General features: G+C 33.9%; 1 protein-coding gene across 5 annotated transcripts in view; it reads left to right on the forward strand.

The window, feature by feature from the left end:
• The window catches only part of KIFAP3 (kinesin associated protein 3), a 158,730-nt gene that overhangs the window by 114,397 nt on the left and 21,282 nt on the right, over positions 1-23,051 (forward strand). For all 5 annotated transcript variants that reach the window (XM_050783882.1, XM_050783907.1, XM_050783900.1 and 2 more), the window contains 2 exons: positions 3,588-3,777; positions 10,732-10,831. In XM_050783882.1, the coding sequence (XP_050639839.1) occupies positions 3,588-3,777; positions 10,732-10,831 (290 nt within the window). The remainder of the gene's footprint in view (positions 1-3,587; positions 3,778-10,731; positions 10,832-23,051) is intronic.

Below are 23,051 nucleotides of genomic sequence, written 5' to 3' on the forward strand. Positions count from 1 at the left end.
TGAGCACATACACAGACACACAAGGCAACAAAAAGTGTACTCTTGTGAAGTTATATGAATCTTAAAGAGGTTCACAGTTATATTTAGCATTTAGGCTAAATAACTTTGAAGCTGATCATATGCCTATATTACACAATGAGGCATCGCTTGGTATTTTATTTAAGTTTGGAAGCCCAAAGCGAACCACAAAACTGCTTGTAACAACATCTCTGTGCATATTATTTTTCAATTCCCTCTTCCCCAATACCCTCCCAAGTATAGCCAGCTCAGTAAGAGCATGACTGAGAATACGATGGGATGATATACTTACCAGACCAGAAGCTACTTCTTCCCATATCACTGCTTGGTCAACGACTTCCTCCCATATCACTGTTTACTTACAAAATCTTAGAGCTGAAAGTTGTCCCTGGGGGTTATTTGTTATATTCTCATTCAATGAAGAAGCCGTTTTGCAGGAACCCTGAAAATACTCATTTATCCTCTGTTTAACTGCCTCTTCCACGTTGCTAGCCTGAGGCTTACAGTGCTGTAGTAGCCACAGCCAGCTGTGTTCCCTGGATCAAGTTACTTCAGTGTTCTGGGCCTCATTTTCTCATTTGTAAGATGTTGATAATTATAGTACTTATTTCAGAGAGCCGTTACCTGAATTAATTAAGGTAATGGCTAACATTTATTAAGTGTTCTCAATATAAGTTATCTAAATACTTTATATGTATTATCTCCTTTTGGCAGAATAATTTGTGTGTGATCAGTGATTGAGTGGTTGTATAAATTACCATCACATTCAGTCACTGTGACCACATCGATAATACTAAGGAGGTATGGCATTTGGATTTATTATTTATATCTGAATAGTCAATTTCAAGTATAGTTTAGTGTAACAGATGTAACTGAGGTAAAGATCTTCAGTTGTTTAATTATGAAAACTATCAGTTGAATAAAAAATGTCTATTTTTTACGTAATGTTTATGATAGCTCTTAATTTTATGCAACTTAATTTTAAATAATAACATTAGGAAACAGATTGACGGCTAATAGAAATGTTAATAGATAACTATTAGAAAAGAAGTCCCGGTGGCTCACGCCTGTAATCCCAGCACTTTGGGAGGCCGAGGCAGGCAGATTACCTGAGGTCAGGAGTTCAAGACCAGCCTGGCCAACATGGTGAAACCCCATCTCTACCAAAAATACAAAAATTAGCTGGGTGGTGGTGGCAGGCACCTGTAATCCCAGCTATTCTGGAGGCTGAGGCACAAGAATCACTTTAACCCAGGAGGCAGAGGTTTCAGTGAGCTGAGATCGTGTCACTGCACTCCAGCATGGGTAACAGCAAGACTCCATCTCAACAAAAAAAAAAAAAGGAAAAAGAAAAGAAGTCCCATTATGTGTATATACCCAAAGGAATATACATTGTTCTACCATAAAGAGACATGCACGTGCATGTTCATTGCAGCACTGTTTACAATAACAAAGACTTGTAATCAACCTAAATGCCCGTCAACAGTAGACTGGCTAAAGAAAATGTTGTACATATATACCATGGACTCAGCCATAAAAAAGAACGAGATCTTGTCCTTTGCAGCAACATGGATGGAACTGGAGGCCATTATCCTAAGTAAACTAACACAGGAACAGAAAACCAAATACCACATGTTCTCACTCATAAATGCGTGCTAAACACTGAGTACACTTGAACACAAAGAAGGGAACAACAGACATCAGGACCTACTTAAGGGTAGAGGGTGGGAGGACAGCGAGGACTGAAAAACTACCTATTTGGGTACTATGCTCATTACCTGGGTGACAATCTGTACACCAAACCCCCATGATACACAGTTTACCTGTATAACAAATCCGCACATGTATCCCTGAACCTAAAATAAAAATTAAAAAGAAAATAAAGTTTAATAATTTGGTAGCAAAATTGTCACTAGCAGTACTATAGTCAAAAAATATCCTCTAACTTCCCCAACTTCAGTTGAAGGGAGCGTCTGTATTTTTTAAATGTACAGTATAGAATATACAATCTGACAACTGACACTGCTGGGATTTGCTGATAATGTGAAACTTGAACAAGTTATAATTTTAACAAGAAAATTACAATAATAATTACATTTATTATAAAATTACAGATTTTATTTTTATCCCAGAAATGTATTCTGTGATAGTGATTTTGATTTGAGTCTCAGCTTGAGTTGAAATTGCTTAGCATTTGACTAAAATATATATTTGGTCTACCTCTTAGTTTTTGTGATCACCTTAATAGTGCTATTACCCTACATCCCTCTAACTCCTTTTTGACCGCTGTAACCAAATGTGTTTAAAGATATGACAGAGGAATTTAAAACCAAGAACTCTAACAATGACATGAAATATCTGAAGCCCTTTATTTTCTATCCATGCTATCATTTCTGCTGTCCATAAAGCAATACACTAATCAGTAGTAGCTGCACCCTATGGGACAAGTAGAAGATGGAGAAGTTCTGCTGTAGCTTACAGTAATTTGCCTATTTGTCCTTCAAAATCATTCACCAAGAACTTTCTCTCTGACAAGTGTTACAGATACACCTGTCAGTGAATAACCTAATCTTGCTCCATAGGAGTTTATGATCAAAACAAGAAGCATTTAAAGAACTAATTACAACTAAATAAGATCATTAGTTTGTGGTTGGAACAAAAATTAAATTCAATTCTGATATTTGTTTTCTGTAGTAAACCATTTTAGCAGCTAAAATAATACTTAATAGTGCTTTCCCCCTAGTGTTATCCAGACTAAAAGATACAGCAAAATATGTCATTTTATGGTAACTACCTGTCATTAGTGCCACAAATGCAGTTGACTCTTGAACAACCCAGATGTTAGGGGACCAATACCCCTACACAGTTGAAAATCCATGTATAACTTTTAACTCCCCTAAAACATAAACTAATAGCCTACTGTTAACTGGAAGCCTTACTAATAGCGTAAACAGTTGATTAAAACATATTTTATATATGTATTATATACTGTATTCTCAAAGTAAGCTAGAGAAAGGAATGTTTTAAAGAAAATCATAAGGAAGAGAAAATATATTTACTATTCACCAAGTGGAAGTGAATCATCATAAAGATCTTCATCCTTGTTGTCTTCACATTGAGTAGGCTGAGGAGGAGAAAGAAGAGAGCTTGGTTTTGCTGTCTCAAGGATGGCAGAGGTGGAACAAAAATCCATGTATAAGTGGACCTGTGCAATTCAAATCCATTTTGTTCTAAGGGCAAATGTAATTACAGTCACAAGAACTCTTTGGAAACTGAAGTCTTACTGCTTGCTTAAATTCTGGCAATATTTATGTAATAAGAACTTATGAAATTTGAACTTTTCTCGTGTTTGCCATTGCCATTAGTAATCAATAATACAAACACAGACTTCTTTATGTATGTAATTGCTTTTCGTTGGCTATTATATAAAATAATTCTGAACAGGTATTTTTAATGCTTCCTCTGACCCAATGAAGGCCCCCCAAAATTCTCAAGAGATAAAAATATTGCTGTCTGAGTGCCAAGTGAGTTAGCTTATATAATAACCGTTAACTGTTTGTTTTCAACAGGAATATGATGAAGAATGGGCTAAGAAAATTCAGAGTGAAAAGTTTCGCTGGCATAACTCCCAGTGGCTGGAGATGGTAGAGAGTCGTCAGATGGACGAGAGTGAGCAGTACTTGTATGGTGATGATCGAATTGAGCCATACATTCATGAAGGAGATATTCTCGAAAGACCTGACCTTTTCTACAACTCAGGTGATAACCAAAGCGAAAATAAACAGTTTATATGCTGTGAATAGAGATTTTAGTCTGCCAGCCTTGCACATTCCCAAGTTTAATTAGCACTTCTTTTACTTTATGAATGGTCTTCTGCTAATGATTTTAGATGTAACATCTATATATAAAAAGCAAACCTATTAACTTACCATTTTTTTCCAAGTTAGTCTTTAATGGAATCTCCATAAAAGGCTGTAGCCAGGAAAATTAATTGTTCTTAGAAGTTTATTACTTGCTAGAATGTGTAACTTAAATGGACAACTTCAAGATTTCTGACTTCTGTTCAAAAATGTAATATTCATTTTTCTTCTGCATTTATTAAATGCATAATTTATTAATTCATCTTTTGTTTTCCAAGGTATTTAATCTTAACAGTTTAATTTTGCCATGGTTTTGCTTTAGTTTCAAACTACCAAGCTCTATATGGTAACTTGGGGAAGATTTAGACACTTTAGAGCAATTGTTTATTCTTTCTAAACTATGCTAATGTTTTCAAGGTAAAATTTAATATTTATGTAAATCTTACATGTATTATAACCTTTTTGATTCTGCATTACTACCTTTTTCCAAAGATGAGTTTGACACAAAGATTGGTAAGTTTTTGCATATTCTAGCTTTCACTATTTTGTACTGTTGCCAACATTAATATTACTTCATTGAAGTCATTTAATTGAGAAGAAGGAAAGGATTTCTATAATAATTAAGATCTCTAGCAAGTTCAAGATAAAAATCATTAAAGTGATTATATCTGAATTAGTGACTCACTTTTTTTTACCATGTATTTCTACCATGCATTTAGTGTTCTCAATATATGTTGTCTAAATATTTTGTGTATTATCTCATTTTATCTGAACAATTTGATCAATGATTGGATGATTATGTAAATTACTATTACATCTGATCACTGTACTCACATTAATAATATCACTCACATTTTCATTCATGTGTTTTCTTAATTGTGTATTGTGCAAATTTTCCATAGATATTGTGTATTATTTTTGTATTTGGTATAGATATTTAAATCATGGAAAACTTATGCTTTACTCTGAAAATCAAATAGATTTCTTCCTAACTGAACTTTACAGTAGTTATGAAATGTTGCTTTGTGTTTCAAACCAGATGGAGTAGATCATTAATTTCAACCAAACAGAATTTCTTAGTTCAGTAATGGCAAACAGCTGTTACTTACATATTCAGTATTCATGAAGTAAGATGATGTAAAATATATATGATACGAACTTTTTTGTTAATAGAAATCAGAATATTCTTGGAATCAAGTTTCTTGCTTTGAAGGTTGATAGCTACCTTTCATAATGAATCAATTACCAGTTTCCAAAACCAGATAAAGCTATTAACCACCTCAGTATTCATCATTGTTGTTTTAATACAATTAAAATTTCAGAACAGATTTCTGAAAAGTTATACCACATTTCCAAAATTAAATTAACCTCTTAAAGTGAAAATCCTAAATATTTTTCTGATACTTTAAAATGTATAAGTTATGCTTTTGTGAGAAAACAGTTATGTATATTTTCATATACCAAAACTTAGAAACATTTAGTTTTTTTTTAATCTGTAGCCTGATATGATAGACATTTAACAACTAAATTTCTTATAGCAAGCAATTTTTTTTAGTTTAGTAATTATTTTACATACATCATTTTCCATGGATAGTCCATGGGCTAAATGAATCTCTGTAGCATTTCTTGATGTGTCTCATGGAAATCTAGATAGTATCAGCCTCCTTTCCTTTATTGTGTATGATTGTATCATCAAAAAACATCAGATAAATGTGTACTACTGCAGATTTGTTTGAATGCTTGAGCCATGTTTCTAAGCCTCTGGGTCTCCCTGAAAATTTAGGCTGTTTCTGATAAGAACAGCTTTAGCGGCTTTTCAGTCACAGAGGTTAAACTGAGTGGCTCGTAATTCCCTGGGTCTCATCTTTTACTTTAAAATGAAATGGCATCTGCTATTTTCTAGTCATTAGCATCACTCTGTATTTTTAGACTATTTAATAGTCAAATGTGAATGATTCTCCCATGTTTAAAAAAAAGATCTTAGTATTATCATGTGAAATACAAAACTAGCATCTCCTTTACAGTACTTTTTCCTTAGTCTAAAATTATTGTGATTGTAGTCACTAATTAATGTCCTTTGCTATCATGAAAATGAAGCTGTTTGCTTTAGTACTTTTACCCATAGAGGAAATATTTTGTCATTTATAAAGCCGTATTGCTACGACATATGTCTAAATGACTTTTTATTTTTTAATTGTTCTTCATTAATTGTAGTGAATCTTACTCTTAGTATGTGAATATATTACTGGAATATGAAGCTGAAAATGGTTTGTTCTATCTCAGGAATATTGTAAAAACCATAGTTTTCATTTACCTGTGTATTTCTGTGATGTGTCTTGTAAAGTATAGTCAAATAAATTATTAATAAGATGTATCATTTTACTTCTTTTTCTCATATTCTATACTATTGACATCTATTTTCTCCCATACAGTCACAATTTCACCTTTAGTTCATATGATATGAATTTTATATTATTGTGCCCAATATCATGTATTATATTTTATATAATGAAAATATAATTTTGATATTATATATTATTATATGTCCAATATTATATATATTACTGTGCCCAATATTATATTTTCATTTGACTTTAAGAAATAAAAAGAGGTCAGGCATGGTGGCTCACAGCTCTAATGCCAGCACTTTGGGAGGCCAAGGCAGGAGGGTTGCTTGAGGCCAGGAGTTCAAGACTAGCCTGGTCAATGTAACGAGACTTCATCTCTACCAAAAAAAGGAAAAGAAAAAGAAATTACCCAGGCATAGTGGCATGTGCCTATAGTCCCACCTACTCAGAAGGCTGAGGTGAGGGGATTACTTGAGTCTTAAGAACTCTGGATTGTAATGAGCTATGCCAATCATGTGTCCCCACTAAGTTCAGCATCATTATGGTGACCTCCTGGGAGTTGGAGACTACCAGATTGCCTAAGGAAGGGTGATCTGGCCCAGATCCAACAAGGATTAAGTCAAAACTCCCAGGCTGACCAGTAGTGAGATCATGCCTGTGAACAGCCACTGCACTCCAACCTGGGCCAATTATTAATAGCAAGACCCTGTCTCTTTAACAAAAAAGTTGGCCAGGCATGGTGGCTCATGCTTGTAAACCCAGCACTTTGGGTGGCCAAGGCAAGTGGATCACTTGAGGTCAGGAGTTCAAGACCAGCCTAGCCAACATGGTGAAACCCCGGCTCTACTGAAAATACAAAAATTAGCCAGATGTAGTAGCACACGCCTGTAATCCCAGCTACTCGGGAGGCTGAGACAGGAGAATCGCTTAAACCCAGGAGGCAGAGGTTGCAGTGCGGCAAGATCATGCCACTACCTACCAGCCTGGAAACAAAGCGAGACTCCATCTCCAAAAGAAAAAGAAAAAGAGTTAAAAAAAAAAAAAAAAAAAAAAAAAAAGAACTGTATTTCAGTAAGAATATATGATATACAAGATAATACATAAGAAGATATTGAGTTTTTGTATTTTTTTTAATTCACAATGTTTATAAGCCAGTTTTTTAAAACTGGCTTTCAGAAATCAGAAGGTTGATAAATTACCTGTGTTGACAACAAATTTGCTTTGGTTTCATCACTGTTCTAATATATGCTCTGTTTTGTTCATAACTGTCTTTATCATCTTACTTGGGGCATCTCAGAAAGGTGTACTTTATAACTGTGGTCTAAAAGGTTTTATATAATTGAGTAATGTAAATGTGTATAATACTCTATAGCTTAGAGGGTTATGGTGTATATCATCTGTGTTTCCTGTTTGTTCTCTGGTCATTTAAATGTTACATGAAATACTTTAGTTCCTTATTAGTATCTTTGAAACAACAAGTTTAGAGTAGGAATTTAAGACACTCCTAGATTTATTTGGAGAATAAATAAGAAGCTGAGATTCTTTTTTAATATTTCCCTAAAGGAATTAATTTTGGTGGAACAATGTTAAGAAAACATAGATATTTTCAAAGAAGTTGAGATGCTTGAGATGAGAGGCTTTAATGGAATCTTTATACCTCATTCTAGTAAAGAAAGATTACTCACATGTCAGAGCTGCCTAACTTTTGTCAAGCCTTAAAGGGCACTGTAGAAGCTGCAGCTTTCTGAATCAACCACAGTGTCCTAGGAAAATTAAAAATGAAGTTGGGCACTGTAGCTCACACCTGTACTCCCAGCACTTTGGGAGGCTGAGGCAAAAGGGATCTCTTGAGGCCAGAAGTTCAAGACCAGCCTGGGCAATACCCGGTCTCTAAAACAAATTTTAAAAATTAGCCGGATGTTTGAGGCTGCAGTGAGCTATGATTGTACCACTGCACTCCAACCTGTGCAACAGAGCAAGACCCTGTCTGTGTCAAAAAAAAAAAAAAAAAAAACTTCAGAAGTATAAATTTACTCTTTTTATTCACATAAGAGTAGACTTATTATATTATTGGACTAGTTGTATTCTGGGTTTATAAAATTTCTGGCTGAATCTTTAAAGTACAAAATTTTTAATTTGATCTCTATTTGATGATTGCCCATTTTCTAGTGCCCTGTATTCTGTTTATCCTTTTGCTACTCATTGTTCCCTTTGAAGACAATAGGCATTCTGAATCAAAAATTAGATGTTGAGAATTTGGTCAGATTTTTACTTAATTTCTGCCTAACCTGGATCACTTCACTATGTCATACTTTATAAGTATATAGCTTTTTACATAATTCATGTATCTTTTCATTTGTCTTTATTTGTATCTGAAATATTTCTTGGTGTTAAATTATTTTATTTTAATTAGCATGCCAAATATCTCTGTGTGTATTTTCCACGTGTGGCATATAATTTATTTTGGCATTTTACTTAGCTTTGTTCCTCTAAAATTGGCAGGTTTCTTAAACTCTGATTCTCAATTCTTTGGTTTTAATTTAACAGAGGAACTTGTTGATTTTTGTGTTCTTAACCTTGTTAGTTTTAGGCACTTTCACAAAGTCCTAGACATTTTTAAAAAGTTTACCATATAGAATCACAAATTTTTGTATGGCGAGAATCCATATAAAATTGATTTTTTTTTTACGTTGCTTTACTGTCAATCTGTGGTGTCTTGTCATTTTCCATGATTTCATTTTTTTATGACTTTTCAGTGTTTAGCTGGTCTTTTTGATTTATAGAAACTTTAACTTCTAGTGCACATAAAAACTGGATTAAATATTACTGACACTTTCAGTAGAAGCTCAAGCAATCTCATATTTTAAAGTTAGTAAAGTAATAGGACAAATACCAAAGGCATCCATTAACAATTTGACAAATAATATGTCATTAATATACGATGTATAACAAATGGATATATATATCAAATGAGTAGTATGGGAGTCTTATGGAAATACAAATTACCCCACTTAATTCGTTTGCCAACTCTATTACTTAGTTTTACCATTCACTCAATTTTTAAGACCCTTACTCCTAAACAGATTTCATCATTTAACTCTTACCTGCCTTTCCAGACTCAAATCTGTTACACTTCTGCCTCCTCCCCTCCCAAGTAGAATTTTCTGACCCCTCTATAGCTTTTACTGCCTCCACACTCATTTGGTACTTATATCCATTCCTTCTGTATATCATTTATTATAAATTACATTTTTAATTGCATCTTAAGTGTTTGTCTTATATTTCACTTAAACTAAAATTCTTAAAAACAGAGGTTATGTATTGTAAAATTATATATTTCCCACAGGACCTAGCACAGTATTATGCATGTGCTAAGTATAAAATTTGGTGATTGAATAATTTGCCTATACTGTGTGCCAAATGTATAAACAATGTGGTGGGTATGACCTAGCTAACATTTATCTGCAGGCCACTCAACAGCCCAGCATACTTTCAGAAAAGGAAACTTTGAAAGGCCTCAAAGCTATCCAAATAGTTATTACAAAAGCAATATACTAACGTGTTTGTTCTATGCATTGAACAACTCTGCAGCCATCACTTAAATCTTTTTTTTCCTCAGATTCTTTTTATTCTTAACTTACTCATAATTCTATCAAAAATAGGTTATCTAGATTCTTAGATTGGAACAAATGAGAAAGTAGCATAACTATAATCAGGAAAATGTCTTAACAAATACTTAAATTTAGGGAAAGAAGCATTTTATAAGCAAAGAAAAATAACGGTAAAAAGCATACTAGTATAGAGCTATTTAGCATAGGTAATCAAATATATCTCTTAACCCTAGGGACTGTACAATATTTAGTATTTATAATGAATATTGAATAATCAAGAAATATTTATAGTATATCCTTTTAAGAATATAAGGAGTATAAACTATATGAAGATTTCTAATGTAAGTTTGTGCATGTATTTTAATGTTTGGCACTTAAACTGTCAAGTATTGCTTATTTAGAAATTCACTTATTTGGTATATCTGATTCCCTAATCATGCTACACTAATAAAGCTGTGAAATACAATAAAGTATTACCTTTTACCAATACCAAACTATTTAATACCTCCTTGCTCATATTTGTTCTGTTTCCTTAGCCTGAACCATCCTTGCTGTCTCTCCCCACCTTGTTTCCCTTCCTTATCTTTTTCTGTCTTTCTTCTCCACAGAAGACCATAAGCCTGCTTGAAGGCAGAGACTAATTCCTCTCTGTAATCGTATAGTACCAAATACACAGTAGATGCTCAATGAATGTTCAGTTATTGTGCTGCATTATTGTGAACCAGTACTTAAGGTACATGTGGTCATCTGTTCACACTCCCAGAGAGAACAACATGTCATGCTAACGTTTTTCTTTATAGATTAAATATACAAGTTATTTTCTTATTGTATTGCTTGATAGACTGGTTTTTCCTTCACATGTGTTTTACTGGTTACCATTTTTTTTCTTTCTAGATGGATTAATTGCCTCTGAAGGAGCCATAAGTCCCGATTTCTTCAATGATTACCACCTTCAAAATGGAGATGTTGTTGGGCAGCATTCATTTCCTGGCAGGTAAAGTTTTACAAGAAAAATCTAATGTGTGGGATCTGTTGCTTTTGGAAAGCTAAAATTCTCTTCGCTCTCCATTTCTCTTCTTTTTCATTAAGGGGGGAAAAACCCTCAATCTTTTCAAGGACTTGTTTGTTTGATTTTAAAGTAACTTACGAAGTCACATTTTCTGTATTTAAAAAACGGAGATCACAAGGCCAGACGCAGTGGCTCACGCCTGTAATCCCAGCACTTTGGGAGACCAAGACGGGCGGATCACGAGGTCAGGAAATCGAGACTTTCCTGGCCAACATGGTGAAACCTCGTCTCTACTAAAAGTACAAAAAATTAGCCGGGCATGGTGGCGGGCGCCTGTAGTCCCAACTGCTTGGGGAGGCTGAGGCAGGAGAATGGCGTGAACCCAGGAGGCGGAGCTTGCAGTGAGCTGAGATGGCACCACTGCACTCCAGCCTGGGCGACAGAGCGAGACTCCGTCTCAAAAAGAAAAGGGAGATCACAGATCTAAAACAAAACATGCTCTTCAAGTTGGAAAATATAGATTGTCTGTTGACACAAACAATACTTTTGCCTAATTAACGAATGCAGATTGTTTCTGAGTGTTTTCCAAAGCCATTAAAATATAAAATGAGAACACAAGACATGTATTTTAACAATTACCAAAGACATAGCTGTTTTTAAAAAGTTGGTGCTTTTATTAAATTGAAGACTTTTCCTCCCTAGATGGCATTTGCATAAAATATTTAAGAGAAAAAAGAAATCAGGCCAGGATTGTTTTGCAATTATAATAAAGTTCCCCACAGCATATATCCAGCTTTATTACATAATGATATAACAGATTTTTAAAATCTTGCCAGAAAGTATAAATAATATTTTCCTCTTCATACCATTCCTAGAGGTGTAATGTTTTAATTAAGACTGACAGTTGACATTTCACATTAAGCTAGTCCAGTGAACAGATACAGTGTTATTTTCCCTTAAGCCTATTAATTTTTTCATTAAATTATTAATTTATTTTTTCTTCTGAAATTCTACTTTTCATTAGGATAAGCTATTTTCTATATGTAAGATATGTTCATGTATTTTTTTAAATGAACAATACAGTTGCAACCAATGTGTGATAACTCTTAATGATCACTTGTAATGCTATTTTAATCTAATACTAAATTATAATTTCAACCATTATCAATTATCCATTGTATATAATCTGTTTTACAAATACTCATTTATTTTAACTTGCACAGCAACATTTTAAAACAAGTATTATTATATCTGTTTTACTGATGAAGAAATCACAGCTCTAAAAATTCAAGGTTAACTGACCAATTCACACAAGTAGGATGATGGAGCAAAAATTTGAACTCAGGTATATATGTCACCAAAGTTTATGTTCTTTCCAGTATAACATGCGGTCTCATTTGGAGGCAACAAAACATAGTGTAGTGATTTTTAAGCTCTTTTGATCACAACCCACATTAAAAGAAATACCTTTCCAATTTGAATTTAATGCATACATACATATTTGTTTACATACATGTATCTACCTATACATATATGTAAATGTTTTACATATATGTATCTACCTGTATATATGTGTAAAACAAAAATTGCTTAAAGTGGTACTCTACCTGTAATACACAATGATATTTTATTATATTCCATTTCCCGTTTTAAATGCAAATTGCAACCCACTAAATTGATTTTACAACTTGCTGATGGTCATGACCCAAAGTTTAAAAGCATGGTGGAAAATCATAGCAGTATTACATGAAATATAATAACCTTATGTGTAGTTCAGTGTTCTGTAGTGTAGTTTAAATAGTAGCCCTTTAAAAATTGTTTCATCTGTGTACTAGACTGTCATAGTAAGAAACACCTTGCCTTAGGAAATAAAAGCTAAACATGGTTAAATACTAGAAAGCATATGGCTTTTGATTACTTCTGATGCTTCTGGCTTTATTAGCTATAATTATTTGAATAGAGGCTCTGTTTAATCATTATAAATACTGTATCAGGTGACAATTTACTGTACAAATGTTTTCTGAAACATAATTGGGAAAGGCGAAATGATTTAGATATGTGATCTTAATATTTATATTGAAAAATTTTGCTTATAGCGTTTATAAGATTATTCTGCCATTTATGTTTTACTTTTAGCAAAACATTATTTTTGTATCTCCTGCAGATACTATGAATCTAAAAAAAACCAACTGCTATAAATCATGCATTACTTATTTGAGAAAGACTTGCCTTTATTTTTTTATTTAATTATGTGACTTTTTAAAAACTAAACATTTTCACTAAAATATAGAAAACAATCCTTTTTTGCCCAATTCAGCAAAATCTCTAATTTCCAGTATTCGAAAATGCTTACTTTATAAAATAATAAAAGTTTTGAGAGAGATAAATGTATTCTACAAGTTATGTACTGGGTCCAAAGATTTCAGGATTTTATTCCTCCATTCTGTTAATAAGATTTTTTTAAATGACTTTGGGAAAAATCCTTTTACCTTTGTACCTTTACTTTCTTTTTAAAAGTAAAAATGCTTAAGTAGCTTCTTTTACTTTACAAAAGACACAGCCCAGTAATGTTGACTTAAAAGATTAGTTAATAAAACTTACTATAGACTATTTTTCAAATCAAAAGAATGATACAATTTTTATAATTATTTTCATTTGAGAATTGTTTGCCCTTTAGAAAGAACTTTCCCTGAGAAAGTTAAGACTTTCATCTCTTGTCTTTTGTAATTGTTAAGGCCTTAAATCACATTTAACTATATCACTTTTTTCATATTTAGAAGAAATAATTCACAATGAATTTCCTCAAATTTTGTGGTATGTAATAGAACAAACGAGAAGGGACCCTAAACTCTATCAGCAGAGCCACAGACGGATTACACAATATAGCCAAAGAATCATAGTTTTCTTTTTCTCACTCTATTTTACTGACTTACTTTGGAATCATTTGCTTTTTTGCTTTTATTCAATCATTTGTGGTTGGTTAAGATTCTCCTTTTAATAGGACCTCTAAGCTCTTTTGTAACAGTAACCATGGATCTGAAAGTGTGGCATTTTTTCAATTCAAAGATTTAAGTATTTTAAATCTTTACATAATTATTCACATATTTCAATATGATAATTTTGCTGCATAATGTGAAATTTTAAACTATGGCTACATTTCAGCTCCTGATATCCTATAGGTGAATTTAAATCTCATTAAATAATAGTCATTCAAAAATGTTTCTGAAATTTTTCATTTTAACTGATTTTAAGCAAAATAGGAATCTTTTTCAAGAAATGCAAGTTAATTAAAGAGAAGTTGTTGAACTCCTATTCTTCATCTCTACTGTAAAGATGAGAATAAGCAGACTTAATGGACAACATGAAGAATTTGTGTTACCTGTGATAGAATAATAGCTTAATTGATCTTTACATATTGAAAAAGCTGATTCTCTAAGTATCTTAAAAAGAGGAAATGTTATCTATTTGGAGTTGTTGGGTGTTTTTCCTTTAAATTAGGGAAATGGCCCAGACGATTTATAAATTCCTTCCCTGTTTCTTCTTCATATGTCTTTGATAAATAAGCACTGTCAAGTTATCTGGAGAAAGAATAATACTTGATTAATGTATAAAAAGTGAACTTTTATCATTACCATTGTTTGTAATGATTTGAGTATAACAATATGTGGGATAAAACATGAAACAATATGACAGTGCCAAGTGGCATACTCTTCAGCCAGTTCTCATGGCTTTTCATTCTCTGTTTTCTTAATATTTCAGTTTGGGTGGATTCATGTAATAAATAATAAATTGCTAATTTGTATGACACAAGGGTTTTTTTAATTGTTTAAAGAAAAATTATTTCTTCATAAAATGACAATGTTCAGTAATAGGATGAATGTATTAAAATCTGAGAAACTAAGCCAGATTTAGAGAAGAATTTAAATAGTTCAAATTGGTGTTTTTCTTAAAATCCACATCGGGGGTCCTTCTTAATCTGAATATCTGCATTTTTGTAAGATAGCAAGGCAGTTTAATAGGCAACAGTGAAAACAGTTAAACTTATCTATCTCATTCTATAAGAAGACTGGATGTTTGATAAAATAGATATTGGCAATTGGTCTGTGAATCCTGGGTTTTAGACACGTGTCACTATCAGTTTGAACCTCTTGGCGCCAGGATTTTCCAACATTTAGAGCTAATGCAAAATGCATTAGGGCTCTAAGGCATTAGCTATGGAGTTGCCAATCCCAGAGCATCAGATGTAAATCTTCCCCTCCCAAAATCTGAACTGGTGTTAGAAAGTAAAGTGGAACTTGCTTTTGAAGCTAATTAAAAATAATAGGAGCAAGACTAGCTTTTTTTCCAGTTATGTATACCATGTATCTGCACCATACTTTTGGACCATTTTTTTATTATAACTTTTACTTTTCAAGACTAACAAGAACCGCATGTTAAGGGTATTTTTAAACTGCTTCCAGCTTTTACAAATCAGTTTTTGTTGCAGTAAAAATGGTTCATTTTTCTTTTATAGGAATCCAATTTTCATAAACTGGAAAAAAAATTTCAGACTGCTTAGGTTTCCTTGGGGCTTTGAAAAATATTTTTCAGAGAGCCTGAAGTTCTTCTTTGTGGTTGGCACAGTGATGTCATTTACTGACCATTTCAATGGTGTCAAAGACAAACTAGATGTGTGCATTATCTGAGCCATCTGACCCTTACACTTTCATTTTCTATGTATATGTTATAGCCTGCCTCTTTTTCTTTTCTTAGGGTACTTTAGTATTAACTTTTTTATGCATTATATGTATTTTATATTACATATACATATGCCTTCTATTTTGGTCTCTTTTTTTTCAAATATTAAATCACAGTTGAATATTTGTTGTACTTTAAAAAATCATACTGAGGAGAACTAACAAATTATTTCTTTAAAATGTAAGAAATAATCTTTTACCCAAATTTTTAAATGTATGATTTTTTAATTCTAGAATTCTACATATAAAAAAATTAGACTTATTTGTTTAGCTGTAAGGCTGCCTTAATTATACTCAGCTATTTAGTTTACTGTTTTTTCCCTTGAGAAAGCAACCTCAAAATTACATATTCTCTGTCTAAAAGGCATTGTGCAGTGTTTACAGAACTACATATTCCTAGAACTATATGAGTTTGTTTCAAAGCAGTTATTCAAAAGAGAAACTAAGTTGTCTATTTTACAGCCCTTAATTTGGCCAAGCAAAAAATTCTTTTATATTGAGAGGAAAGTAAATATGCCTGCAAAATTCCTTCTTTGATAAGTCCTTTATCAATTTTTAATTAATAACCCAAACTCATTTGTTCTAGTAACTTAAGTTCTAATGATCTTCCTTACTGTGGCCATAGCATAGCAATTAGATGGAAGGATCAAAAAAGTGAAAAGAACCTCTCAGAAGCACATTCTTTGATAGATATTGACACCAGCCATTTGTTCAGCATTGTAAGAACTAACCTAATTGCTAAAAACCTATAAAATCTTTTTAAAGTAATCATTGACTAAAATACTGCTTCATTTAGTGTGTTACTACTTTTTTTTTTTTTACCAAAGATGATCATAGTTTTTCTATTATTTATGAATTTCTTATTACTTTTTCTCAGCAGAAAACATGCTTCATGAAGCCTTTCAAAAAACTGACTTAGCGATTTTTCTAGACATGGTGGTTACAAAATAAAGCAGACAGATAACATTTTCACCTATCAATTGCCAAATAATTTCTAATGCTAACACCCACACATCAGAGCAAAACGGTACTCCTAAACACCTCTTGTAGGATTTAAGTTAATAAAACCTTTATGAAAGGCAAGATGATAAAGAACAAAAACCTTAAATCGTTTACTTCCTTTTATTCTATAACTTTATTTCTAAGAATTTGTCCTTATGAAATAATCCGAGATAAAAGTAAAGACTGATAATTTATTATGTGTCAAAGAAAATTGATAATTGAGGGTAGTGAAATAAACATTTTTACAACATTATTTTTGTGCCATGAGATTTTTGTCTATATATTAGATTATATTATTACACTGGTACTGTAAGTAAACTTTATATGTGAATGTCAACATAAGTCAAAATAGATACATTTAGCAATAAATATTCACCTTTCATCAACTTCTTGACTTTTTAAAGGATTTACCACAGTGAATTTTTAATTTTCCTCTTCCTTATTAAAAATGTTTTTTATAAAAATTTTATTCACATATGATGTTTTGATAGCATAAAATTGGATACATCACTGCCACATCTGTAATTCTAGTAACTGATAGTAGACAGTATGGTTAAGAATATTTGCTCAATCTATTTATATTGATTTTCATGTATTAAAACATCATAACAGATTTGTTTACTTATTCTTAATATGTAAACATTTTAAGATGAGTCTATTATGAAACATAGTATTAAAAAGAACAAAAAGTCATTAAAGGCAAGGCACTGTCATATGTTTTATTTACACTTTGTTCTTGACATGCACATTTGTGTAGGTCCCTAATTGTTCTTAACTGGATTTAGGTTGGGATATTTGCAAGAGTTGCTTCTCAATGTAAATAGAATTTTAAGTCATGATTTAAACATACTCAGTAGAACCTCTTTATAGCAACAGTAGGGCTGGATAATAATACAGTGTCCTGTTTACTTTTAAAAGTTGCTCTGATTCAGGCATGGTATATGATTTGATCTAAAAATACTCAGATCTGTGCAAATTTTTGTAATAATTGTATTCAGTTTTCCAAATGACATTATTTTCAATATATGTAAGCATCTATTTCAAGCCAAGTAATAAATGACATAGGTAGGTAAAACCAATAGAAATAATTTTAAGTTATTTCCACCTTCTTCAGTATTAATGAAGCAGAAGTGTACAGTAAAATTTTTCGAGTAAAACCATAAGAAATAGTATTATATGACAAGCAAAATTATTCCTAAGATAATGAAGTGGTCATTTTACTCTTAAACTTGTGGGATGGTAAAAACAGGAGAACAAGAGTGCAATAGTTACGTCACAGCATAGTTCTAATTAATGAGAAAAAAAGCAAATAAAAAATTTTTATACTACAAGAGTCTTGATCTCACATAATCTTTACATGAAATCCCTTTTTTCTTTCTGTATACTTTCATAGCAGCTGTCCCAATTACTTTTGTAATTAAGAAGGTGGAATACCTTAGGAGCCTTCTAAAAGATTCAAATAATAAAATGTTTAAGCCTTTTTACTCTTAAGTATATGAAGACTAATAACTTACATTTATCTTGCATTTAAATCTTCATGTATCTTATTTGATCATCAAAAAGTGTGTGAGGTTATAGGGCAAAGAGTAATATTGTCCCCATTTTCACAATGTGAAAATTAAAGTTCAGAGATTTTTAAGAAATAGCCTAAAACCGGGTAGCTAATAGTGAAGCCTTTAAGCTTGGTAAGAGTCAACACTCTTACTATTACATCATTATTGCCTCCAGATGACAAGCAGATATATTAGTCTTATCAGTGAACTGTACTTTAGAAAGTTTGAAATAAATGTTATTAAAATTCAGAGTAAGATATGTAGGTTTTGTTGTGCAACACGACATACTGTTTACTTAGTTTGATTTAATACATTTGACATGGTTTACTGCAAATCGGTGATTCAGATTTGCTTGGAAGTGAGCTGCTAAGGGTTTATTAACACATTGAGTAATTAGTTCACTACCTTTAAATTATCTTAAATAGTTCACTAAATTCTCTACAGATTAATTCCAGTTGTATAAAAAATGGGAATGAAATAAGTGGGATATTCTCAGTCTAGAAGGGTAAATGTCTCTTTAAAAATCATTTATTCAGCTAATTAAGCAGTTTAAATTTTTGCATATGTGATAGTATTCTTTTAAAAATGCTCATAAATGAATCCTCATGGGCTTGTTGTATATTAGTCTGATTTCTCTTATTTGTTTAGACTTCTTAGAGAGACAACTTCTTTCTAGTATTGAAAAGGCAAGGAAATTCATTCTGCTACTTGGACACTAATGATTTGCATTTCCCAAGGAGAATTGGATTAGGTTTTATTAGTAAATTGGGCCTATAACTTTTAAGGGCAGATTTTATTAGATTATCACACATCGGCATTAGTAAATTGTAAACGTAACTGAAATATAGACATATGAGCCATAAATCAAGGCTTAGAATCCTGGAAACTTGGGAAGATGTTTTATCCTAGAGAAATTATAATCCTGAGTTGAAAAAATATTTCAAGTGATTAGCTTTCTTTTGGAAATTTAGAAACAAGAGAAGTTGGTGAGAGAACTACCCTCTTCAAGTTAGTGTTCAATTTAAATCTGCTAATCTGAGCAAAAATTTTGAAGGCATGCACGTTAGCTGTATAGAAAGCCCAAAGATGCTCCCAAATAAAACCAAATTTATTGTCACTTTATTAGTGATGGCGGCAGTGGCCCATCTGGAGCAGCTGCTGCAGGGATGCCAGCTGCAGTTGGGGAGGCACAGCTGACACTGCGAGCTACACAGCTGTGAGGCTGGAATAGGCAGGAGCCCTGCCCCCTGCGCTCCTGGGTGCAGCTGCACCCACCCAGCTACAGCTTGAGACCAGGTCATCCCAGTGCTCCTGGGAGCCTGGGGAAGGCCCCCTGCCCCTGCAGTTTCGGAAGTGCCTGCTTCCGCTCCCTGGCCTCTCCCTGCTGCCGGCACCTACTCCAGTTTTGCAGCAAAGTTGAAGCCAAGCCCAGGCACTGTCATGATCTGGCTGGGTGTGCCTGCACTTGGAGCAGCCCTGACACACTAGCACCCCCCCGCCCCCTGCCCTGCCCCGCACTGCCCCAGCCCCCTCTGAAGTTTTGGGCACCTACGAGCTCAGGGAGGGAGGCCAGGGGGTGCTGAAGGTGGCTCAGTATGGGCTGCCTGGGCGCAGTGGATGGCATGTTGATGGCAAGAGGCAGGCTCCTGGGGAAGGGGTGAGTCCCCAGTGAAACCCTACCTTCTAGTCAGGGATGGCCTGAGCCTGGGGACCAGGCTGCCGGTTCCAGGTGGAGTCTTCCACCCAAAGTGAGAACTTGTACTTTTTCTGGCCGTGTCTATGGCCAGCCATGAACAAATCAGCATGCACTTCCTCCCTTCTGAGCCTATAAAAACCCCAGGCTCAGCCAGACTCGTACAGATGTGGGGATTACCTGCTTGCTGTAAGGAGCTACCCACTGCAGATCTCTTCTCTGCTGAGAGCTGGACACTCATCAGGCCGCCTGCAGAAAGGAGCTACAACTTTGGGTCTCCTGAGAGCTGTTCTGTCACTCAATGGAGCTCCTCTTCCCCTTTGCTTACCCTCCAGTTGTCCACTTACCTCATTCTTCCTGGATGTGAAACAAGAACTTGGGACCTGAATGGCAGGACTCAAAGAGCTGTAACAAATGGGGCTGAAACACATCGCCCCCACTCGCCATGTTGCGGGAAACGAGAAGGAGAGAAGAGCTGTGGCTCTTCCAAGAGCCCAGACCTAGGTGCTCCTGAGCCAGGGCTGTGACACCCTCTGTGGGGCTCTGTGGTTCCCGGTTTCTCTAGGCTTCTGGGCGCCTCTGTGTTCCCCTCATCCAGACGCAGTTGCTCAGAGCAGAAGCTGGGTGCAGTACATCTGGTCCATCTGCAGCCTTGCATGGAGCCAGCACCTGTAACAGTGCCTGGAGCTGCCCACCCTGCCGTAGCAGCCAGTCAGCCAGCATGCCTGCTGTGTGTGGTGACCAGGCCCTGCATTCGCTTACCCACACACCCCTTGCCGCTCCACACCTGGCTAACCCGTGACTGGTGTGGGATGCAGGTTGGTAGCGCAAGCTGAGCACAGCCTACCTGGCCGAGTGGACAGAACAAGCCCAGCGGCCGCAAACAATGCTCAGGGAGAAGGTACTGCCCAGCCACAATGGTTTCTGGGTGGCAAAGCAACACCCCAAGGACCCTGTGACACTAGGACTTTCACTTAGTAGAAGAAATTCAGCGTAATTGAGTCTATAAATTTAAAAAAACGTAACCTGAATATGACTGGAACCTTTGAAAATGTTAACATGTCAATTATGGTGTAGCTTTCTACAAGAAAAGATGACACGGAAGCTAATCCAGTTGTATCTGGCAAGTTAATTATATCATCACCATTTAAGAGTGATTGTCTAGTGTTAAAGGTCATATACTTTTCACATGTATTAATTGCATTGTTGGCTTTACAGGTAGAAATTAGTTGTAAATTTAAATGGAAAGGAAGAAAGTCTTGAAGCAAAGATGACTGCTCTTATGACATATTTGTCCTAGGAAATGCTCTTATTTTAAAAAACAAAAATGATTTTTAAGGGAATATAATGCAAATTACCATCATAAAGGCTTGCTCCTTCATATTATAATGAGAATAACAAAATTGTGTATAATTGGTTAATAAGCATCACTACCCCCTCCAAAAAAATAAGGGAGAGAAATACAGCATGTCATCTTTTATTTCCTTTAAATATGAATGTAATGATATTGAGCTTACTCCTTAACTCAAGGATATTTTCTAATTTAAGGTAGATTTAATCTAGCCTATTTTTGTCTTCATTGATTTAACAATGTAATTTAACTATTTATGAACAGTTGTTAGACTTCTTATATTAGAAATATTAAACTAGGTATTTTTTCTAAGGTATTTGTTTTTTAAGAAACAGCTAAAACCTAGGGCCAACCGTTTTCAAATGTAATTTTAAATGTAATATTAATTCCCATAATCTCCATATTGCCCATAGTCCTTACAGATGTGCTATTACAAATAGTTTACTCCTCAGATATGAGCCATATGGGCTCTGTAAAATGATTTGCACTTATTCTGAATAGGAATTGTACAGATCATAGATGAATTATTAAGTAAATTTATATTACCAAATAAATCTAAGAATAAAGTATTAAGCTGTTTTAAATGAGAAAGGAATGTGCAAATGAAGACCTACCTGCGTTAATAAGTTTAGTGGTTACCTTCTTGGTTTCAACCAAAAGAAATTAGTTTTTTGTTGTTGTATTTTTTAAAGGAGTGGGGGGCGTCTTTAAAACCGCTTACAGAAGTATCTAAGACAAAAACAAGGAAATATAATGTTATAAACTCAGCCAGTCCAAACCACTTGAACTGCTGTGACAGCTCATAAAACTGAGAGTAGTTTTTAACTGGGCTCTGTTTTACATTGCCAAAGTGAATTTTCCTTGCAGGAAGTAGCCAGAGGGTTTATTTAGTTTCCAGTCCATGGCTTTGATCTTTCTGTACTGTCACATCTCGAGTTACATAGCCCTTTTTCACTGCAGTAAATCTGCAGCAGTTAATGAGAATAAAATTTCCTCCTTCTTACTGATCACATGCTGTTGAATGCCAAACCACAGCCAACTGCGTATTTGCAGAATTTCAGCTACAATGTATGAAAACAGCGCAATCAGTTTAATCTTGTTGTCTTTGCAATTCATTTTATTGGGCTTTCTTCCTTTTCAAGTGACCTACTTTATCCAGTCAAGTGGTTGCAGGCCAAACTTGGAAGAAAGATTTAAAATGTGAATAAACTAAGAGGAGAAGGTGTGCAGGAGGTGGGGCAGGGGAGGTCAAGTGGAAGTTCGTCTGCACTACCGTGAAGATTCCAAGACTCCATAAATTGAGTCTATTTCAATCCTTTTAAAAGACCAAGGCTTTTTTTCTTTTTTCTCAAATAAAATAAAACGGTTTGTTATTTCGTTATTTTGTATGTTTAGTTTCAACATAAGTTTGTACTTACTGGGTTTATTTAATGAGTCATAACATTATTTTTCCGGTTTTCGTTATAGAGAAGACACCACAGTACTTAAGGAAATTTAAGGGAATTTCAAGGATTTCAAAAAATTGAAGTTCCACTTTATAAGAGCTCTTCTTAGAGTAAAAATAACGTTGTTGTTAACATACACTAAACCATCTTATCAAATGGGTCCTTACATACATAAAGGAAATATTATGAATATGTTAAATAAATCAATTGGAATTTCAAAATCACATTTAAGCAAGCTGAATTTTATACATTAATATGTGCATTCTCATAGTAAAGTGCATGAAGAATATTTATTTTCTTTTTTGTTACAATGAAATCTTTCAATTGAGACATTAATAATCTGATTCAGTTAATACAGGTTAAATATAATTTTTACTTACACCTCTTATGTTTTCTACTGCTTTGTTTTTGTGGTTGGCAACTGG

The sequence above is a fragment of the Macaca thibetana genome, chromosome 1 (genome assembly GCF_024542745.1).
Source record: "Macaca thibetana thibetana isolate TM-01 chromosome 1, ASM2454274v1, whole genome shotgun sequence".
Classification (NCBI taxonomy): Eukaryota; Metazoa; Chordata; class Mammalia; order Primates; family Cercopithecidae; genus Macaca; species Macaca thibetana.